Raw genomic sequence first — 19,841 nt, 5'->3', positions numbered from 1 at the left:
TAGTCACTCAAGGAATATACCGAATTGAGCTACCTTCTAGGTGCCCAAAAACTTGAAATTAAAAAACTTGACTTACTGATTAGCTCAATTTGCAACCAAGGACAGACATGTTTAAAAATGACCACCAGTTTAACTCCTTCATAGCAAGGGATATCATTACCCACCAGTGACGTGCGGTGAAGTTTATGGCTGGTGAGGCAAAAAGAAAGAAAGCGGCTTTTGCCCGCCGCGCCGCTATGTACGACATAGAGGCGGGATGCCTCTATGTCAGACATAGAAAGAAAGCGGCTTTTGCCCGCCCCGCCGCTATGTACAACATAGAAAGCAAGTGGCTTTTGCCCACCCTGCCGCTACGTCGGACACAGCGGTGGGGCAGGCAAAAGCCGCTTTATTTTTGCCTCACCAGCCATAAACCTCACCGCACATCACTGATTCCCACCCAGTTGAAAGTTCATGAGAGAGGGCATTTTTTAAGAGGCTTTTTTAAACAGTTAAGCACTAAGCAGAGTCATCCACCGTGACTCTGGCAGCAACTAGCACAGCCTTTTTCCTTTTAAATTTTCTTTTCTTTTCATGATGACAGTGGTGAGGCCCTGCCTCCCCTGACTGCATGTCACTGTTACCCATCCTTGGAAAAATAGCAGTAAACAGGTCAATCTCATAGATTCCAAAAGCCAAGATGGCGGAATGAATCATTAAACTACAGTAGGCATTAATATATAGCACAACCCACATTATTAGGGATCTTTGATTCTTTCTGAGCTTGGTTGTTTTCTTGCAGACATTTCATTACCCAAAGAAGGAAATATCATCAGTACTACTGACTAGCATTGATGATGTTATCTACTTTGGAGAAAGAAACATCTTCAAGAAAAAAAAAACAAGCTCAGAGAGCACCAAAGTTAGCTACAAATTTTAACTTAGCTACAAATATTCTCCTTTATTGAAATCTCACACTCTTTTTTTAAACTTCCACTTCAGGGTGCATGTATGATATCCTAAACTTAACCATAGTTTGGGAGTTCAAAAAAAAAAGCAGTGTTGTATTTGTTAATCTGTGTAAAAAGAGAACAATTTCAGAAATAAACCTCTCCTCCATGCAGGTAATGCTCTTACACTCTGGCCCAGAAACACACGTTACTGTAAACCAGCTCACTCTGACAGTTAACATACCATGTTCTTTGACCCTTATGCCCAAATAATGCCAACAGTCATCTAAAGCAGTGGTCTCCAACCTTGGCAACTTTAAGACCTGTGGACTTCAACTCCCAGAGTTCCTCAGCCAGCAAAGCAGTTGAAGTCCACAGGTCTTAAAGTTGCCAAGGTTGGAGACCACTGATCTAAAGGACAGCTATTTCTAAGGGGCTGAGGGAGGATTTCTTTGTGGTCTCCTATCCAAGTGACTGAAGGCAAAGCTGAAGATGGTCGTGATCTTGAAAAACAAAACTATATATTTTACTGTGATTTTCTCTTTCTAGATCACCCCCAACATACTTACATAAAAGACATACATCTAACCAAAGCCCACAATTTAGAAGCATGTTCCTTTTCTCCTCCTCCATACTATTCAGAGTCCTAGCTCTTTTCTTACCGACTCCCTGCTTGTCTTTCAAAGCTTTTCAGACAGTTTTGGGAAGAGTCTCTATTCACCACACTTACACGCCCCCTCCCCCCCAGGCAATTGGTTACGCTGCAAAATTCACTGCTACTCCAGCTGTCCATCATTTTCATGTTATCAGTGTTTCCAAATCCTATGGGGATTCCTGTAAGTCTAGAAGCATTCTGGTAAAATTAGATTGATGGACAGCAGGAATCATTCCTCTGTAATAGTCTCAGCCTGGAGCTTATTTTTTAAGTAGCAAATGCAGACGGAGAAAGTAAGTCTCATGACAGCCAAAGGACAGACTCCATAAGCACTGCACTGCTCATGGAGGAGGGAGCCATATTCACTAAATAAAAAACAGCTTTCTTTGGAGAGCATCAGCTGTAAGGGAGAAAGGCTGAACCTGGTCAGAGAGGAATTAGGGTTTCCATGCCAGAGATAGACAGGAGATGTAAACGTATCTTGGTGCATCCCAAGGTGGTGAAATTCAGTGAGTAAAGATGAGGCAGCCCAGTCCAGAAGTGGGGATCATGGAATTTTTTTAAAGAGATCCCACTTTCATAGCTTAGTTACAGGTTTGGCTAGGAACGTGCTTTCATAGTTTTCATGAATATGGTTTCACCCTGACTAGCACCAATGATGCATTTTGGAAATCTGTGTGGTGCTTATTTAAGAATGCCAGCCATGGAAATTTTGATAAAAAGGCACCAAGCAGCCTGTTCAGGGGTGGGTTCCGGCACTCACTTCTGCCGGTTTACTTGTGGGCATGCTGTGGGCATTTGACGCATGCTGTGCGTGCATGCATAATGCAATAAAATTGTTCTACACATGCGCAGAAACAAAAAACAAGATAAGCGCTGCCCGGAGAATTGGTTTGGGGGCGTGGCAGGCCTGGGTTGCTGCCAGTTCCAGTGACCCAGGCCGCCAAACCACTACCGGTTCGGGCGAACCAGTAGGAACCCACCACTGAGCCTGTTTAATATCCACTCATCTGGAAGGTGAATAAAATCAGATAGTATAGTATAGTATAGTATAGTATAGTATAGTATAGTATAGTATAGTATAGTATAGTATAGTATAGTATAGTATAGTAGTATAGTATAGTATAGTATAGTATAGTAGTATAGTATAGTATAGTATAGTATAGTATAGTATAGTATAGTATAGTATAGTATAGTATAGTATAGTATAGTATAGTAGTATAGTATAGTATAGTATAGTATAGTATAGTATAGTATAGTATAGTATAGTATAGTATAGTATAGTATAAGTTTATTTATAGGCCGCCCTTTTCCCTGAGGGGACTCAGGGCGGCTTACAACTTATGTAGGAGGGGATACATACAATGAGATATATTACATACCACTTGTACAAGCCTGCTGATGGCCCTTCAGCTATTCTGAAAATAAGCATTTCTGTCTTTGGGTATTACAATATGCCCTTGCTTAGCAAAGATTGCTTTGAGATTGTTTGAAATTACAAGGGGCACCCTAAAAGGTATTTATGACATGGTTTTGAAGTTTCAATGGATGTATATCCCACTCTGTGGTTACATGATTGCATTTTGGGCACTTGGCATTTGGCTTGCATTAATTGATGGTTGCAGCATCCTGTGGCCATTTGAACACAATTTTGGTGGATTTTGGCAATTTCTGGTACATATTTCCAAGAAGGAGAAGAAGGAAGAGGGGAAGGAGGGAGAAGGCGAGGGGGAAAAAAGCCTATTGGATAAAATGAATTCACTTAACAACCACTGCAAAAAGGTAGTAAAATTGGGTGTGATCACACAGTGACCCTCTTAATGACCACAACAACATACAACTGTAATTCTGGGCTCAATTATGGTTGTAGGTTGAGAACTATGTGTGTAAAGGTACATATATGCTAGTTGTTCCTGACTCTAGGGGGCGGTGCTTATCTCAGTTACATAGCCGAAGATGTCTTCATGGGCATGTGGCCAGCATGATCAAACGCCAAAGGCGCACGGAGCACTGTTACCTTCCCACCAAAGGTGGTCCCTATTTTTCTACTTGCATATTTACATGCTTTCGAACTACTAGGTTGGCAAAAGCTGGGACAAGTAACAGGAGCTCCCTCCGTTACGTGGCACTAGGGATTCGAACCACTGAACTGCCAACCTTTCTTATTGAGAAGTTCAGCTTCTTAGTCACTGAGCTACCTTGTGTGTAGAGGTAGCTCATTATAATTCTAGTTAACCTAAATGCCTTTGGATTGTCATTCAAGAGATCTTCCTTCTCACAGTCTAATTGAATCCTTTTGTAGTAGTTCTTTGGATCTCTCGTAAAAAAGAAATCACTAACCTCAAAGATGAGATTCACCTGAATATTAACAGTTTTTGGATGACAACCTGCTAATGCTTTTTGCCATTCCTTAAATTTCTCCATAAAGTTTTTGCTTTTACTATAAACTGTCTGAAGTTTAGACTTCACTTATAAAAATCTACAGGGAATTTCACAAAGATACCCCTTCCCTCCTCCTGTGGTTGCTTTAAAGTTACAAAAAAGGTATAGAAGAAAAAAAAATTAAAAGTGGGTCAGCAAGAAAAAATGAATTCCCACTTTGCATTAATTTGTAACTAAACTTTTGTCTTCAAAGTATAAATTATTTCTATTATAAAAATTGGTTAAAATATGTAAGAAGTTGTTTTGCTGAATTTGAAGTTTAAAGGGTATCTCTTTTCTTTTAATCTTTTATTCCTGCTTGTATAGAAATAAATGCTTAATTCCGATGATAAAAATACGTGCAACCCCTTTCCAAAATCTTTTGCTCTCTGAAGTTGAGGTTCTTATTTGATAATTGCATCTATAATTAATACATTGTTTTAATTGTTTATCTTTACTTGTGTCCAAATTTTGCTAGGTAGATCTGCTTCTCTTTATATTTTAGTGAATAATTGAGTCGACTCATATATCATTCTTTTGCTGGAGTTGGAGCAAGCATAGACTACACAACAACTCCAATTATACCAATATTTACTCTAAGGGTCAATAAAAAGCTACTCAGAAAAGTAGTGTTTCCATTTTGTAAGTTTGTTTTAAAAATTAAGAATATTTCTATTTCAGCCTTTTGATATAGTTGGTATGCACCCATTTTAGAATATGTTTCTGTAGTGTGTTGGTTCAGCATAGACTGTAAGCAAAATTGAAACCTTTCACCTATTTCACAATGTGCCAATTTACATAGCATCACTGTATTCAGAAATGGACAATGTTTTACTGAGTATTACTAGTATCCGGGACTCAATCCAATTAAAAAAAAACAGGTTGTGTTATTTTCTTTAAAAAAAGAACTATTTTGTACTTGATATTAGTACTAGTATTTACTTTATCTCCTCCCACCATCTGCTGTTTTGCCACATCATGGATGATAGGGTTTTCAGATTGGATGGCACTTAACATGCTATTGAAAAAGAGGTTCTCTCAAGTGTCCTGATGGTGTTTTATAACATGGCTAGATTAAAATCTTCAGGATATCCAGTTGCTGAAGAGCCAAGGTGGCGCAGTGGTTAAATGCAGCACTGCAGGCTACTGCTAGATCAGCAGGTCAGCGGTTCAAATCTCACCGGCTCAGGGTTGACTCAGCCTTCCATCCTTCCGAGGTGGGTAAAATGAGGACCCAGATTGTTGGGGGCAATATGCTGACTCTCTGTACACCGCTTAGAGAGGCCTGAAAGGCCTATGAAGCGGTATATAAGTCTACTGCTATTGCTATTGCCATACAAGAAAAGAAATTCAAAGGTGCAAAGACAGAATTATAACAGAAACATGACATGTAGGAAGCATGGACACAACAAAGCTCAACACAGTGAAAGATTAAATGAAGCAATTATGAATTGAGTGGACTGGAACCAGACATTTTCTGTCAGAAGATCACACTGGTTATTAGGGCATGAAAGGTAAAAAAGGTAAAGGAGTCCCTGCAGATATTACTCTGCTAGTTGTTGCAGAGTATGAGGCAGTGCTCATCTCCCTTTCATTGAGCCAACACTGTCAGAAGACATTTCCATGGTCATGTGGCCAGTATAATGTCAGGGAATGCTGTTGTTTTCCGAACAGTATAGCGGCAGAAGTGGTACCTATTTATCTACTCACCCTTGCATGCTTTTGAACTGATAGGTTGGCAGGAGCTGGGATGAAGCTCACTGTCACGTGGTACTCGGATTTCAAATTTGGGCTGCTGACCTTCCAGCTAACAAGCCAACATCTTAACCGTGCTGTTATCGTGCTGCCCATTAGGGCATGAAAAACAAAGAAGAAATGGTGTTGCTTTTATAATTATGAAGGACATAGCAAGAATAGTACTTGGCTACAATGCAATCAATGATCAACATGGAAGTTTGGGAATGGTAACAAAAAATGGACCTTTTTGATCGTAGAGCGGTTTTTTGCCCTTTGGAGCCTTCAGGGAAGCCTCCTGAAGGCCTCTGAAGGCTTCGGAGCTCGAAAATTGGCCCTACGGACAAACCAGAAGTCACCATTCCCGAACTTCTGGATCCCCCGTAGGGCCGATTTTCAACCTCCAGAGCCTTCAGGAGGCTTCCCTGGCCCTATGAGCAAATCACATGGAAAGAGAAGAAAGTAAAGAAGAAGAAAGAGAAGAAAGAAAGAGAAGAAAGTAAACTGGATGTCAGAGCAAACTGGAAATGGCCAAGAGGAGAAGAGAAGCCAAAGCTAAGAAAGGCAGATTTCTCAGAAAGGAACTTAACAGTTTCAGAGAGCTGTTAAAGACAAAAAAGCAGTATTACAAATTCTGTCAAGATGCGGAAGATGGGCACAGACATGGAAAAATAAGGAAAATCTTTCAAAAGGTCCCTGAACTCAGGAGGTTAAAACCTCAGGCTGGTATGTTAAAGGATGCCAATCAACAGATAACCAACTCAAAGGACATCAAAGGAAGATGGAAAGAGTATGCTGAAACACTCTACAGTAGAGATGATAATACCTAGGATACCTTAGAAGATATTCTTTATTTTACAAGAACCTCTAGTACTAATAGTTAGATCACCACTCCAAGCATTAACAAGTCGCAAGGCTACAGGAATTAATGGAATACCCACTGATCTATTGCAAGTGACAGAGAAGAAAATGCAAAGGATCTGCAAGCCCTTGTACTAAAAAAAAAGGGACTAAAATTAAATATGAAGCACAGACTAAACTAATGACAGCAGACAGAACAATCAGCCTTAGAATCAACAATGAAGATACTGAAGTAGTGTAGAGATTTATCCTTTTAGGATCAACCATGAACAATAAAGCAACATGCAATTAAGAAGTACAGCACAGGATAGCACTTGGAAGAGCAGCCATGAAGGTCTTGGAAAAGACCTTCAAATGCTGTGATGTGTCTATGCTTATAAAGATCAGCATGCACATATATGATAGTTATTACCACTGCTACAGGAATTAGTTGGTGAGAAATAAAGGAGCCACAAATAAAAATGCTATGTTTTCTGAAGCCAAATTGGTAAGTTTTGTGGTAAGTTTGTCCTCCTGAAGGCCCCTGAAGGCTCCGGAGGTCGAAAATCGGTCCTACAAGCAATCTGTTCCTGAACTTCCGGTTTGCCCATTTTTTCGCGCTTTGGAGTCTTAGCCTCCGGAGGGAGAAAAACAGCCTCAAAAGAAGGCCGAAGTCAGCTGGCCAGCATGCACATGCACGCTGGCCAGATGACAGGGCAACACCTTGCGTGTCCTAACAAATAGCTCTGTGTGCCACCTGTGACACGCGTGGCATAGGTTCCCCATCACGGTTGTATAGCTTCTGGAATTAAAATGAAGTAGGAGTCCAACTTATCAATTTCTCCCACCCTGATGATTTCTTCATAGCTAACATTGCCTTCAGACTACCAAAACCAGGCCTATATACACGGACATTACCAGATGGAATTCAATATACAGAAATACATTTTACTATGTTTTTGCTAAAAGAAGGTTGAGGAACTCAATTACAACATCAAAGACATGATCAGGTGTTGACTGAAGAGACCATGAACTGTTTGTGTGCAAACACCAAGTTAAGCTAAAGAAGAAGAAAGCTAGTCAGTTTCCACAAGGTGATCTTGAATTTATACTCTCATTTCCAAGGAGAACATCATGAATTGCATTGTAGCCCTGAACCTCACTGAAAAAATACCCAGAGGAATTATGGAATGAATTTAAAGAAGTAGTTAAGGATTCATATGGGAAAGGCACTGACAAAATATGAAGAAAGAAAGAAAGAGAAGAAAGTAAACTGGATGTCAGAGCAAACTGGAAATGGCCAAGAGGAGAAGAGAAGCCAAAGCTAAGAAAGGCAGATTTCTCAGAAAGGAACTTAACAGTTTCAGAGAGCTGTTAAAGACAAAAAAGCAGTATTACAAATTCTGTCAAGATGCGGAAGATGGGCACAGACATGGAAAAATAAGGAAAATCTTTCAAAAGGTCCCTGAACTCAGGAGGTTAAAACCTCAGGCTGGTATGTTAAAGGATGCCAATCAACAGATAACCAACTCAAAGGACATCAAAGGAAGATGGAAAGAGTATGCTGAAACACTCTACAGTAGAGATGATAATACCTAGGATACCTTAGAAGATATTCTTTATTTTACAAGAACCTCTAGTACTAATAGTTAGATCACCACTCCAAGCATTAACAAGTCGCAAGGCTACAGGAATTAATGGAATACCCACTGATCTATTGCAAGTGACAGAGAAGAAAATGCAAAGGATCTGCAAGCCCTTGTACTAAAAAAAAAGGGACTAAAATTAAATATGAAGCACAGACTAAACTAATGACAGCAGACAGAACAATCAGCCTTAGAATCAACAATGAAGATACTGAAGTAGTGTAGAGATTTATCCTTTTAGGATCAACCATGAACAATAAAGCAACATGCAATTAAGAAGTACAGCACAGGATAGCACTTGGAAGAGCAGCCATGAAGGTCTTGGAAAAGACCTTCAAATGCTGTGATGTGTCTATGCTTATAAAGATCAGCATGCACATATATGATAGTTATTACCACTGCTACAGGAATTAGTTGGTGAGAAATAAAGGAGCCACAAATAAAAATGCTATGTTTTCTGAAGCCAAATTGGTAAGTTTTGTGCACTATGATCAAAATAAGATGATGGGCAAAAAATTGTTTCATCAATTGAGTCTGCAAAGCAAATAATGGCACCTACCAGTAAATGTATTCTATAGTATCAGCAGCGTAAGTTTTAAAATTTGCAATAATTCAAGCTAACTTGAGGGAGAGTCAGTGTTTCACAATGAACAAGCAGTAACTGCACATTTATTCCTCAATGAATTGACTGAAGGAATGGATTTCATGCTGTTAAGAATAATAGCAGGCTGGCTAACACATCTGTGCAGATATTATCAGTTTTGTATATGTCCCTTATGGCTTTCCCCCCTGCTCACTCAATTTCTCTCTGGTTGCTTATTAACCCTTTTAAGAGGTGTTGCAATTATTAAAGGCATTACAGATGAAAAGCTTAACTGGGTAACTAAGAGAGTCATATAACTTTAGAAAACCATAGGGATCAAGGATATGACTTAAGGTATATGATCAAGTCCCCTTTTCCTCTCCCTGAACAGACTATACAACAAAGTATACAAAAGTAACATAAGTAAAACAAAGATAAATGATCAAATAAACACACTTGTTGTACCCAGAGCAGAAGACTGCTTTCTCTTCCCTTCCTCATTTTGCGTGGACATTCTCTTCTATTGAATTTTAGAATTTTAGAGCTCACTCTGATCAGAATTTTTATTCCAAAAGCGTGCAAATTACAGCTAGTACCAATCAGCATACTGAATTGATACATAAGCTGGTATGAATTAAATATTGTTAAAAAAAACCTGAGTACGACGACTAATGCTAATGATGACTGGTCCAAAACGTAAAGGAACAGGGACATTTTTAGGCCTCAAGTGGAGGGCAGGGAGAGAAGCAAACCTGCTATGAGGTATTCCCTAGCTCCACAGTTACCACTATAATTAAGAGATCAAGCAGCTTTAAGCCTTTGTGGAACCTTTTTATATTATGGCTTCTTACTCTCTCAGACATATTTCCAGTAATCAATGAGCTTGACTCCATCATCAATAGAATATTGGACAAAAGTGACTATTCTCTGTATTTTGTATACAAAGAAGGCCATTAGGTTAATAATGACTTTCTGAATGGGTCACAAGAAGTGTTAGCAGGTGTACTTATCACAGATCCCTACCTCATGTCCTCTGTCTTGCACAGGACATGACTCACTGTCTGCTTCAGAGAACGATCCAGACTCATCGCTAGAGTTTGTTCCATAGGATGGCTCACATTTTATCTGGGGTCTGACTTGGCTGTATATTCCATCTCCCATCATGCTCGTCTCCTGATGCTCAGTGGCCAGGAATCGAGCTCCTTGAGAACAGGGGGAAGATGAAAACTCACACAGAGGCAGGCTACAGGGAGAACCACCGCTGCCATCCTCTGCATAAGAGTAGGAGGAACATGAACTGGAGGTCCTTGTTCTGGTTTCCAGAGGAGGAGACCGAGGACAAACTTTAATTGGCACTGGGCAGCTGGTGTTGGGTCGCATCCGTCCTGGGAAGTGGTCAGCTGTTTGTCCAATATGGGCATAGGTCTGGCAACTGGGAAGAGATTGGCTGCTTCCTGCCCACAGACCTTTTGGCACAGTCTCGGTGAGATCTTTATCCAAGCTGCTCATGCCAGAATATGAATGCACCGAAGTGTTTACTTGGTCACAAACATTTGAAGAGAATATAACAGTCCTCCTGTCCACTTCACCTTCCTGCTTACAAAGACCTTCAACAAAGCCAGGACCTCTTAGAGGTGATCCCACTGTAAAACTGGAAGCATCCTTCTGAACACCTTGGGAGAGCCCATAACTGCCCACAAAAGGGACATAATCAGCTTTATGGTCACCCTGAGTTGTCCCCTTGTCAAAAGGGCATGCTGGATTTCTGGCAAAGTGCTGTTGGGAAGTACTTGGGAAGCCATCTACGTCTACAGTTTTTGTTCGGTTGAAGAAAGATCTTAGGCAGGAAGGAGAGGAACTATTTTTAGACCTTCCAGATCCATTGGGACTTGGCTGCTTTCGGTCCATTTCAATATCCTCTTCTTTATCCCTGACACCAGTCTCATCTCCAGAGAGGCAAAGTGTGATGTTTTCTTCATTGTTTTCCTCATTCCTAGGCTCACTTTTAATTTGCCCGACACCAAGTTCTGGTTTGAGGTCATCACCTGAACCTTTTTCGTTGAATGTGCTTGTGAAACCTGAGGTACTAACGTGTGATGCGTTGTAGACATTCTTGGTACAAGCTAGCTGGTATTTCTTATACCTGGGGTACCGTGTTACTACTTCTTTATCCAAACTATCCTTGCCATCATCCAGTATTTCAGGGTCTGGCAGCATCCCTTCCTCCTTACTGGCTCCAGACGTGGCGGGTTCAAAGTCAAAGGGCTCCGAGTGAATTCTCTCTCTTGAGCAAGATATCTTTGAAGTCTCTGACTCCATAGTTTCTTCCTCTTCTCCCTCCGAGTTCTCATCTTCATGCATCCGCTGATAGGTGAGATCCTTTTTGCACAGGAACAGGCCATCTTCATTGTTCAGCAGTTGGGTCTGGAGGAAGCTGAAGCAGGAATCCTCCAGGTTGTGCATACGTAGAAATTCGGCACAGTGGATGACCTCTTGTATGTTCTCTCTGCTGAGTAATAGCTTAGCGGTGTAGGCAAACTGCAACAACGGACCAAATCCCTTGGCAGTGACCTGCAATGAAAAACAAAACAAAACAAAAAGTAGGGAAATTGCCAGCATTACCTTCAGCATTGCAATTTTTCCAAACCCCTCTAGTATATTAGTCAGCACTGGAAAACACCTCTGTTAATTAATTATTTTGCCCTTATATTTTCATGTAATAGAACGATCTAAACAATACATTCAACAAATGATTCAGGGACAATGAGATTTCTAGCACTTGCCAAATAGTATTTGGTCTAGGAACATCCTGGATGTCAACTGTCAAGTGTTTCATTAGTGTGTAACTATCAATTTTATGATGTTTCTCTAAAGCAGGCTTTTCAATTAGAATAAGGTAGATCAGCTATTACTAAATCTATTCTTTGAAAAACTATAGAGTATTTTTCAACTGAAATTGCGTATACAATATTTAATTTTTATTCAGTTTAGCTGGGTCAAGTTCTCTATTGCTAGAAAAAAAAACTTTAATTAAGTGGCTCTTCAAAAAAAGTCAGGATCCTTGGGAAGCCTGTTGAATCTAATCTGAGTAAGTAACAAGAATAATTCTCACTGTGCCTGTGACATTTAATCATGTGTTTAGAAAGATAATTTGGAGGTCAATTTCTCCATCGGCAATACGCCTAGGCTGCTACCACCATTACTAAATTAGTTCTGGAGATACAGCAACCGTTTGGCAGACTGAGTCAAACCAGCCAAGTTTCTAATTTCAACCCCCGCTGCTCCCCCTGAATAATTTTTTTTTGATTGACGTTCCCTGTGGAATTTTATCTCCCGAGAATACAAAACACGGCCTTGCACTTACAGAATATACCCACTAGGTGGAAGAACTGCAAAAGAAGTAAGCTGTCTTCTAATGTATTTTTAAACAGTACAGTACTTTCTCTTGATGAGGTCTACGCAAAACATTTCACTGACTCAGAACATTCCACTGTGCATTTTTCACTCAAGCTGAGTCAAAGCTTTCAGGCCGCTAAAACTGTAGCATTTCAGACATCTGCTCCTTGTGTTTTGCTCCAGAGGGTTTTGCATGCAATCTCTTTTGGAGGAATTGCCACACCATCATCATAGACACAGCTGCTTGCTCTTCTACATGAGGCAAAAATCTGAAGGGAGGCAGGAGCAGGGAGCTAATTCCCTTACAACAGGCACTAGGTATGATTATTATTATTTTGAAGCCCTACATTAGGAAAACCTACAGATTCAAGAGAAGCCTTTTAGCAAGGATTTTGGAAACAGTTGAGACCAGAGCTATGGTGGTTCAAATATGCAACTTCCATAACTATAGACAAGCAAGGCTTCCTGAGAACTACAAATGTTCATTAGCCAAAAGCTTTGCGAAAACTGATTTGGCTCCATCAATGTGCTTGTCTTTAGAATGCTAGAACAAGAAAACAGACATTTGAGGATTATAAAGTGGTTATAAGGGAGGAGTTTAAAACTGTACATATTATATGTTTATAATGTCTGCGGCTGCAGAACCGGATTGTCGGTCGAGATGTCCCGCCACCACGACAGGGACCAGGGGAGCGGGCAGGGAGGTGCAAGGACCCCCAAAAGGCCAGGTGGAGCCAGTGCATGCACACCAGACAGCTGATTTTTGTACGTTGCATGTGAGCCAGAAACCAGAAGACCAGGTGGCCAGTGCGCATGCACACACCGGAAACCAGAAGATAATATGCTTTTCCAATTTCCGGCATGTGCGCATGTTTCCGTTTTGGCACTTGACCAAGTGGCCAACAATGGTCTACAGTATTCATGTTGCAGGTAAATGCATGGATTTTTAATTTTTTTTACAAAAAATGCATTAAAACCAATACTTCAAAGGCACTGAATTGTCAGGTCTTTTAATCAATAAATTAGATTTTGATGTCTACCCAGATTGGATGGATTCCTATAATGTAAATTAAATCAAAATATGATTAGATGATTTTGGTTTAGAACGTTGGATGAACCCTGCCATTATGGTTTAGAAAAAGAATAAACTGTGACTTTATTTATGTAATTATGTGTAAACATGGACATTCTAACTTGGCATCTGAACCTTGAAAAGTGTCCATTCAGGAGCAATATGTCAAAAAGCCTCCTGTCACATCTTTTTACTGTTAATCTCTATGAATTCTAGGACACCACTTCTTATGTGAGAAAAAAAGTTTCAGGAACACTGAAATCTCCATTAACTTAATTTAGATTAGCTGTAATTCAAGCAACCCTCCCTTTTATAGAATCATAAACATCTACATGGAACCCATATACTGTAGTTCTTCCATATTGCTAGATGCTCTTGTCTACACCAAGACATAGAAAGGTAGGAGCTAAAAGTTCAAATTCTTATTCAGTCAACAAAGATTTTGACTGTCTTAAACAAACTGCTCAGTTTCTGTTTGCTTGCAAGGCAGCTGAGATGACTAAAATGAAGAAATGCTATAATGATATCCTAACAGTAGAAGAGTTATAGAAATTTATACTTCTTGAGCTAAACAAGTCTGATAGCTCAAAAATGTTAGGTTTTTCTATTAGATTTTACTTTGATTCAATGAAAAGTCCTGTGCCTAACTCATATCCCTATGAATGTTCTTCTTTTTCAAATATGTAACTCTTCAAATTTCTTGCGTCATCTTCGGTTAATATTTACACAAAATGTGGCATTGAAGTACAAGTGGCTTTCTGGTGTAAATACTTAATGCTAAATTTGTATGCCTGCATTAAGCCCCAACTTTTATTCTCTAGAATATACTTTTTTTTTTACCAATGGCCTGAGTAGGCATGATGACAAACCTGCAATTTATTTAATAAAATAAAATTCTAGAAGTATCAGATTTAGTGAGAATTAACTCTGCTACTTTTCACATACCTCATCCTTAGACTTTGAATGTCACTTGCTTTTTTGCTTTCTTTATTAAAAGGACAAAATGTTGGTGTAAGCTTGGCATATATGCGTGTATCTTTGCATTTTGTATTCTTAGTTTTAAAAGTTGCCATGTACATTATCAGCTCTCTAGTAAAAGTGACAGACAGATGTGTCTGGCACTTCCAAACGCAGAGCTGCTTGGATGCAAACTTTATCACGTAATTTTTGCAGATTGCAGTTAAATTGTTTGTTTTTAACAAATATAGGACATTTATACCCAGAGGAAAGAATACATAAACTTTATGAGGATGAACAAGCTATTTAAAAAACAAAAAGAAAATCTTCATTAGGCTAGAACAGTTTTGGTGACTTTTAAATTATGCGTCTCAAACTGAATTACCATCAGTTCCAGTATCCTTTGGCAAAAGCAAACTGTATGATCACACTTTTTGCATAGATATAGATCACATTCCTGAACCCATGCCTCCAAGACCTATTGGAATTGCAATTCCTAGAATTCTCAGCAGCCCTGGCCATGTTGTTTGAGAATTCCAAGTATTGCAATGCCAATACTTCTGAACTAGGTTGGGCAGAGCAAATATATGGAAATGAATGATGGAAATACTACCAAATCAACAGTACTTCTTTCTCCTAAATTCAGAGGGCAGGGTAGTTAGGAAAGTCAGTAAGTCTTGATGGATTTCAAGGGCTTATATTTTGGAATAAACCAATAGTACTATTTTTCAACTTTTAAAGCCTAAACAGCAAGAGGGCTGTTTATCAGAGGAAACACATAATTTTAAAAAAACCTCCGATGACTTAGTATTTGTTCTAGAGGATCCATTAGAATCCAGCCTGAAATTAATTCAAAAATTAGAAGAATATGGCGAAGTGGCAGGACTAAAGATCAATAAAGACAAAACAAAAATGATAACCAAGAACATGGCAAAAAAGCAAGAAGAGGAACTGGAAGTAGCAACCAGAATGCAAACAACTAAGAAAGTGAAATACTTGGGGATCTGGGTGTCGGCAAAATGTTCCACAATTAAAGACGATAATAAATTAGTGATACAAATAAAGAAAGATTTAGAAAATTGGAAAAATATTCAGTTATTACTCATGGGACATATAGCGACAATTAAAATGAATATTTTACCAAGAATCCTATTCCTGTTGCAAGCCGCATCTATTAATCCGGGTAAAAAATTCTTTCAAGAATTAAATAAAATACCCACTAGGTTCATCTGGCAGGGACGAAAACCTAGGATTAAACTAAAATCAATGCAAGACAGCAAGGAGAGGGGAGGCTTAGCATTACCAAATTGGGATTTATACGCATCAGCAGTAACAATAACATTGGTGAAGGATTGGATAGAGCTAAAGAATAAAATAATTTTGATCTTAGAAGGCCATGATCTGTAAGCAGGCTGGCATACATTCCTATGGGATGATAAAAATAAAACGCACAAACACTTTCAAAATCATTTAATCAGAAGAGCGTTATTGCAAAAATGGCTCCAAAAAAAAAAAAAATCCACTATGTAAAAATCCCAAATTGGCTATCACTGACAGAAAGGACAACTCACCCAAATTTTATAGATTTGAACAAAATGCTAAGATACAGAGACTTAATTGATAGACAGGGAAATTTAAAAACAATTGAAGAATTGGCAGATCAGAACATGAAAGTTGACTAACTTACCTCCAAATCAAAACTAAATACAATAAAGATACTAAATTATATGACGTCGAAACAGAACCATACGGATTGGATAAAATTATTCAAAGCTCAGATAGAAAGATGATAGGGAGAATATATAAATTTCTCCTGAAGTATAAAATGGAAGAGGAAATTGTGAAAGAACAAATGATAAAATGGGCGCAGAACTTTGGCTATAATATTGAATTAGATAAATGGGAAAAATTTTGGGGAATAAATTTAAAAATGACACTATCAGTCGCGTACAAGGAAAACCAGTACAAAATGTTTTACAGATGGCACCTGGCACCAACAAGGTTAGCTAAAATCTTAACAAATATCTCCCCAAAATGTTGGAAATGTGAATCAATACACGGAACATATTACCATTTATGTTGGATCTGTGAGGAGGCTAAATTTTTTTGGAAAAGGATCAAAAGTTGGCTGAAGGCAATAAGGGAAATAGAATGGAAACCTGAAGGGTTTTTTAAAATTAGGAATTATGTCAGTGAAATACAAAAAAGAAATCCAGTATTTAATACTACATATAATTACAGTGGCAAGGATTGCCTTTGCCCAGAAATGGAAAAACAAATTAATCCCAAGGTACGATGAAATAATAAGAAAGATTATGGACTGTGCCGAAATGGACAAACTAACAAAAGAAATCCAGGGAAAAGAAGAATCAGAATTCTACCAGATATGGGATAAATATAGGTGGATGGAGGAAAGAAACAAAAATCAATAAAGGAATACAACAAAACTCAAAAAAAATAATAGTTATGAGTAAAATAAGAAGGTTAAGAATGGTGAAATCCAAACGAAATACAATAGAAGGGGAAATAATATAAGGTGAGCGGTATCGATTGATAATTGCTATTATAAAGAACAGGAAGTTCCTGTTCGTATTGTATTGTATAAATGTGGTGTACATCTAAATTTTGTGTGTGTGTATTTTACATGTGTGTTAATAAAAATCTTTTAAAAAAAAGAACCTTTCTGGATATTAATGATCTAAAATAACAGCCTCTTGGTTGGGGGAACCAAGTAGGGAGCCTTCTCTCCTGCTACCTTCAAGAGTGCAACTCCTTTTGAGGATCACACTTGTCTATTTTCAGAAACCAGGATCAAGACCTTCTTCAGCTATTGGTAATATATCCTGATGTATTTACTGGATTTTAATGGTCTACATTTTAAATGAAAGATAAAAAAACTGAAAAGCTAAATAAGTAAACAAATAATGAGTTCTGCAGATTCATTTCTCGTAATCTACTCCTGCTTCCCAAGTGTACTTCTTTTACTTTTCCTCCCACTTAATTTAAATCCTGGAGACTGGAGTCCTTCTGTAATACAATCTAAATAACCTTCAAAGAAGCTAATAATATTATGTAGTCGGGGTAAGACTCAAAATAGGGACCATGATGTCTGAGGAACTACAAAGGAATATCCAACATAAGTAGTCCTTGACTTATAACCTTTCATTTAGTGATGTTCAAAGTTGCAACAGCACTGAAAAAAGACCAACTTCCAACTCCTCCCTTGGTTACATGATCAAAATTTAGGCATGTATTTATAACAATTACAGCAACCCAGGGTCATGTGATCACCAATTTTAACCTTCCCAGCTGGCTTCTCACAAGCAAAATCAATGAGGGGATGCTGGATTCGCTTAATGACTGTTTTTTTCACTTAACTGTAATTATTCACTTAACAACCGTGTCAACAAAGGTCGTAAAATCAGGTGTAATTCACTTAAGAACTGCCTTGCTTAGCAATGGGAATTCTGGTCCCAATTCTGCTTGTAATTTGAGGACTACCTATAGCTGGTCATGTATTTCACATAAGAATGGACTAGTGAGTTGCCTCAATAGTTGCCTATGTGTCACACCGGGAAGTACTGTGTATTACCTAGGCCTGTGATGGCGAATCTATGGCACATGTGCCACAGGTGGCACGCAGAGCCATATCTGCCAGCATGTGAGCCATCAGCTCCAGTGCCCATGCATGCGCTGTCCAGCTGGTTTTCAGCTTTCTGGAAGGGTGGGGGCGGCTGTTTTTGCTCTTCCCAGGCTTCGGGAAATCCTCAGGAGCCTGGCAAAAAACAGGCCCAGAAGTTCAGAAATGATCCGTTTCTAGCTTCCGGTGGGGGGCAGGAGAAGCCATTTTCACCCTCCCCAGGCTTTGGGAAAGCCTCCGGAGCTTGGGGAGGGCAAAAAACAGGTCCAACAGGCCTACCAGTGGTAAATCTTGAACCGGAGTCAAATAAGATGACGTGATGGCTGAACAATCAACTGTTTATTAACTAGGCAACTCAACATTAACAGACAACAGATTACCTCAGGACCCCGTATGACAGCTATTTATACCGTAGCTGTCAGATGGGCATCCCATCAGATAACAGCTTTTGTCCCGCCTGCTGGCAGGCGCGCTTTAACCAATAGAAAAGACTTCCGCAGAACTTAACAAGCGCTGGTCATAAGTCCGAGGACATAACAACCAGAAGTTCATTTCCAAACTTCCGGTAGGCCCCTTGGGCTCATTTTTTGTCCTCCCCAGGCTCTGGAGGTTTTCCTGGAGCCTGGGGAGGGTGAAAACGGACTTTCCTGGAGGAAATACAATGCTCAACTTGGAGGCAAGGAGTGCAGTGCACGGGGGGGGGGGATGTGGGGTGTGTGTGTTGCCCATGCATACTCATGTGGGAGAGGCTTTGCATTATGGGTGCTGGCACATGTGTGTGCTATTGTGCGTGCGCGCGCGCATTTTTGGCACCCAACAAAAAAAAGCTTAGCCATCGCTGATCTAAAGCAGCACATTAATATTTTTATCAGCAAAGTTCATCTGAATGGTTTATGTAAATTATTTGACATCACATTGAAAAATGCTATTTTTTGTGAAATTATGTCTTCCAATAAAGAGTTCCCTAGTCAGAGTCTGATGGTAAACGTTGCTTGAGTAGTCAGGAAGATATAGATTTTGTGCTGAGTTTTAGGGAAAAAATTACTCTTGTATCATCTCCGTCATAACAAGTATATTAAGCTGGGAGGTAAAAGCTCAGTAATATAGAGATGATTAGGAAATGTGCATCTATAAAAATACCACTGAGGGTTTTAAAATAAGTGTATTCTTTTGCACTTGAAAATGTTATCAGTCTTGATTTTAACATTTTAAATAAGGGCAATCATGCCCTGCTATTGAACTGCAACACAGAGAAAATTATTAAATAGCTTATAGAGCACAGCAACATTCCGAGCCTGAGAAAATCATCTGGACTACAGAATTAAGATATTGTCAGAAAACGTTTCAATGTTCCACTTCACCAGAAAACAAGTGTTCAAAATAATTACTTAGCTGCAGCCTTATATAAAAGTTCTGCCTTTCTTTAAATCCTTCTATCAGCTAAAGCAGAAATTATAAATAATTTCCAAATTCTATTTGGGTAAATGTGGGGGAAAAAACATATTTCTTAGCTTAAAATCCTCACTAGCCATGAATTGTACTGCCATGCTGCCTTTTGTTCTTAGCTGTATTCATATTGTTAGACAAACAGAACTACAAAATTCGACTTTGATTTGATTGGCTCTTTGGTAGACTTCAGGAAGCTTAACTTCCTGAAAACAGTCACTGTATGAGGCAATCGCTAAGTGAGGACTACCTGCGGCTTTTGCTTTTGTTGTAATATTGTGACTTGTCTTTATGGTCGTGTACTGCCTTTATGATCTGGGTAGCCATATAAAACTTTATATAAGTAAGTGTTCCTTGGAAAATCATTTGCCTTTCATCTTGCATGTTGATGTAAAATTTTAATCTAATGTTCGTTAATCCAGACCTACTAGATGGTAATCAGCCAAAACTAATAAAAATTACACAAATAAAACAAAATCTAGTGGCATTGCCACTAGATTTATCTCTTGCATGGAAATGTTC

General features: G+C 39.0%; 1 protein-coding gene across 1 annotated transcript in view; it reads right to left on the bottom strand.

The window, feature by feature from the left end:
* Positions 1 to 19,841, bottom strand: part of BACH2 (BACH transcriptional regulator 2) — a 193,260-nt gene that overhangs the window by 11,482 nt on the left and 161,937 nt on the right. Inside the window, exon 4 of the mRNA XM_087718745.1 lies at positions 9,832 to 11,379. Within this exon, the coding sequence (XP_087574871.1) occupies positions 9,832 to 11,379 (1,548 nt within the window). The remainder of the gene's footprint in view (positions 1 to 9,831; positions 11,380 to 19,841) is intronic.

This window comes from Thamnophis sirtalis, unplaced genomic scaffold (assembly GCF_051295495.1).
Source record: "Thamnophis sirtalis isolate CommonGarterSnake01/CBP01778 unplaced genomic scaffold, rThaSir2_p1.2 scaffold_6, whole genome shotgun sequence".
In the NCBI taxonomy this organism is placed as follows: Eukaryota; Metazoa; Chordata; class Lepidosauria; order Squamata; family Natricidae; genus Thamnophis; species Thamnophis sirtalis.
Note: the sequence above shows the minus strand (reverse complement) of the source record. Positions and strands in the feature narration are given on the sequence as shown.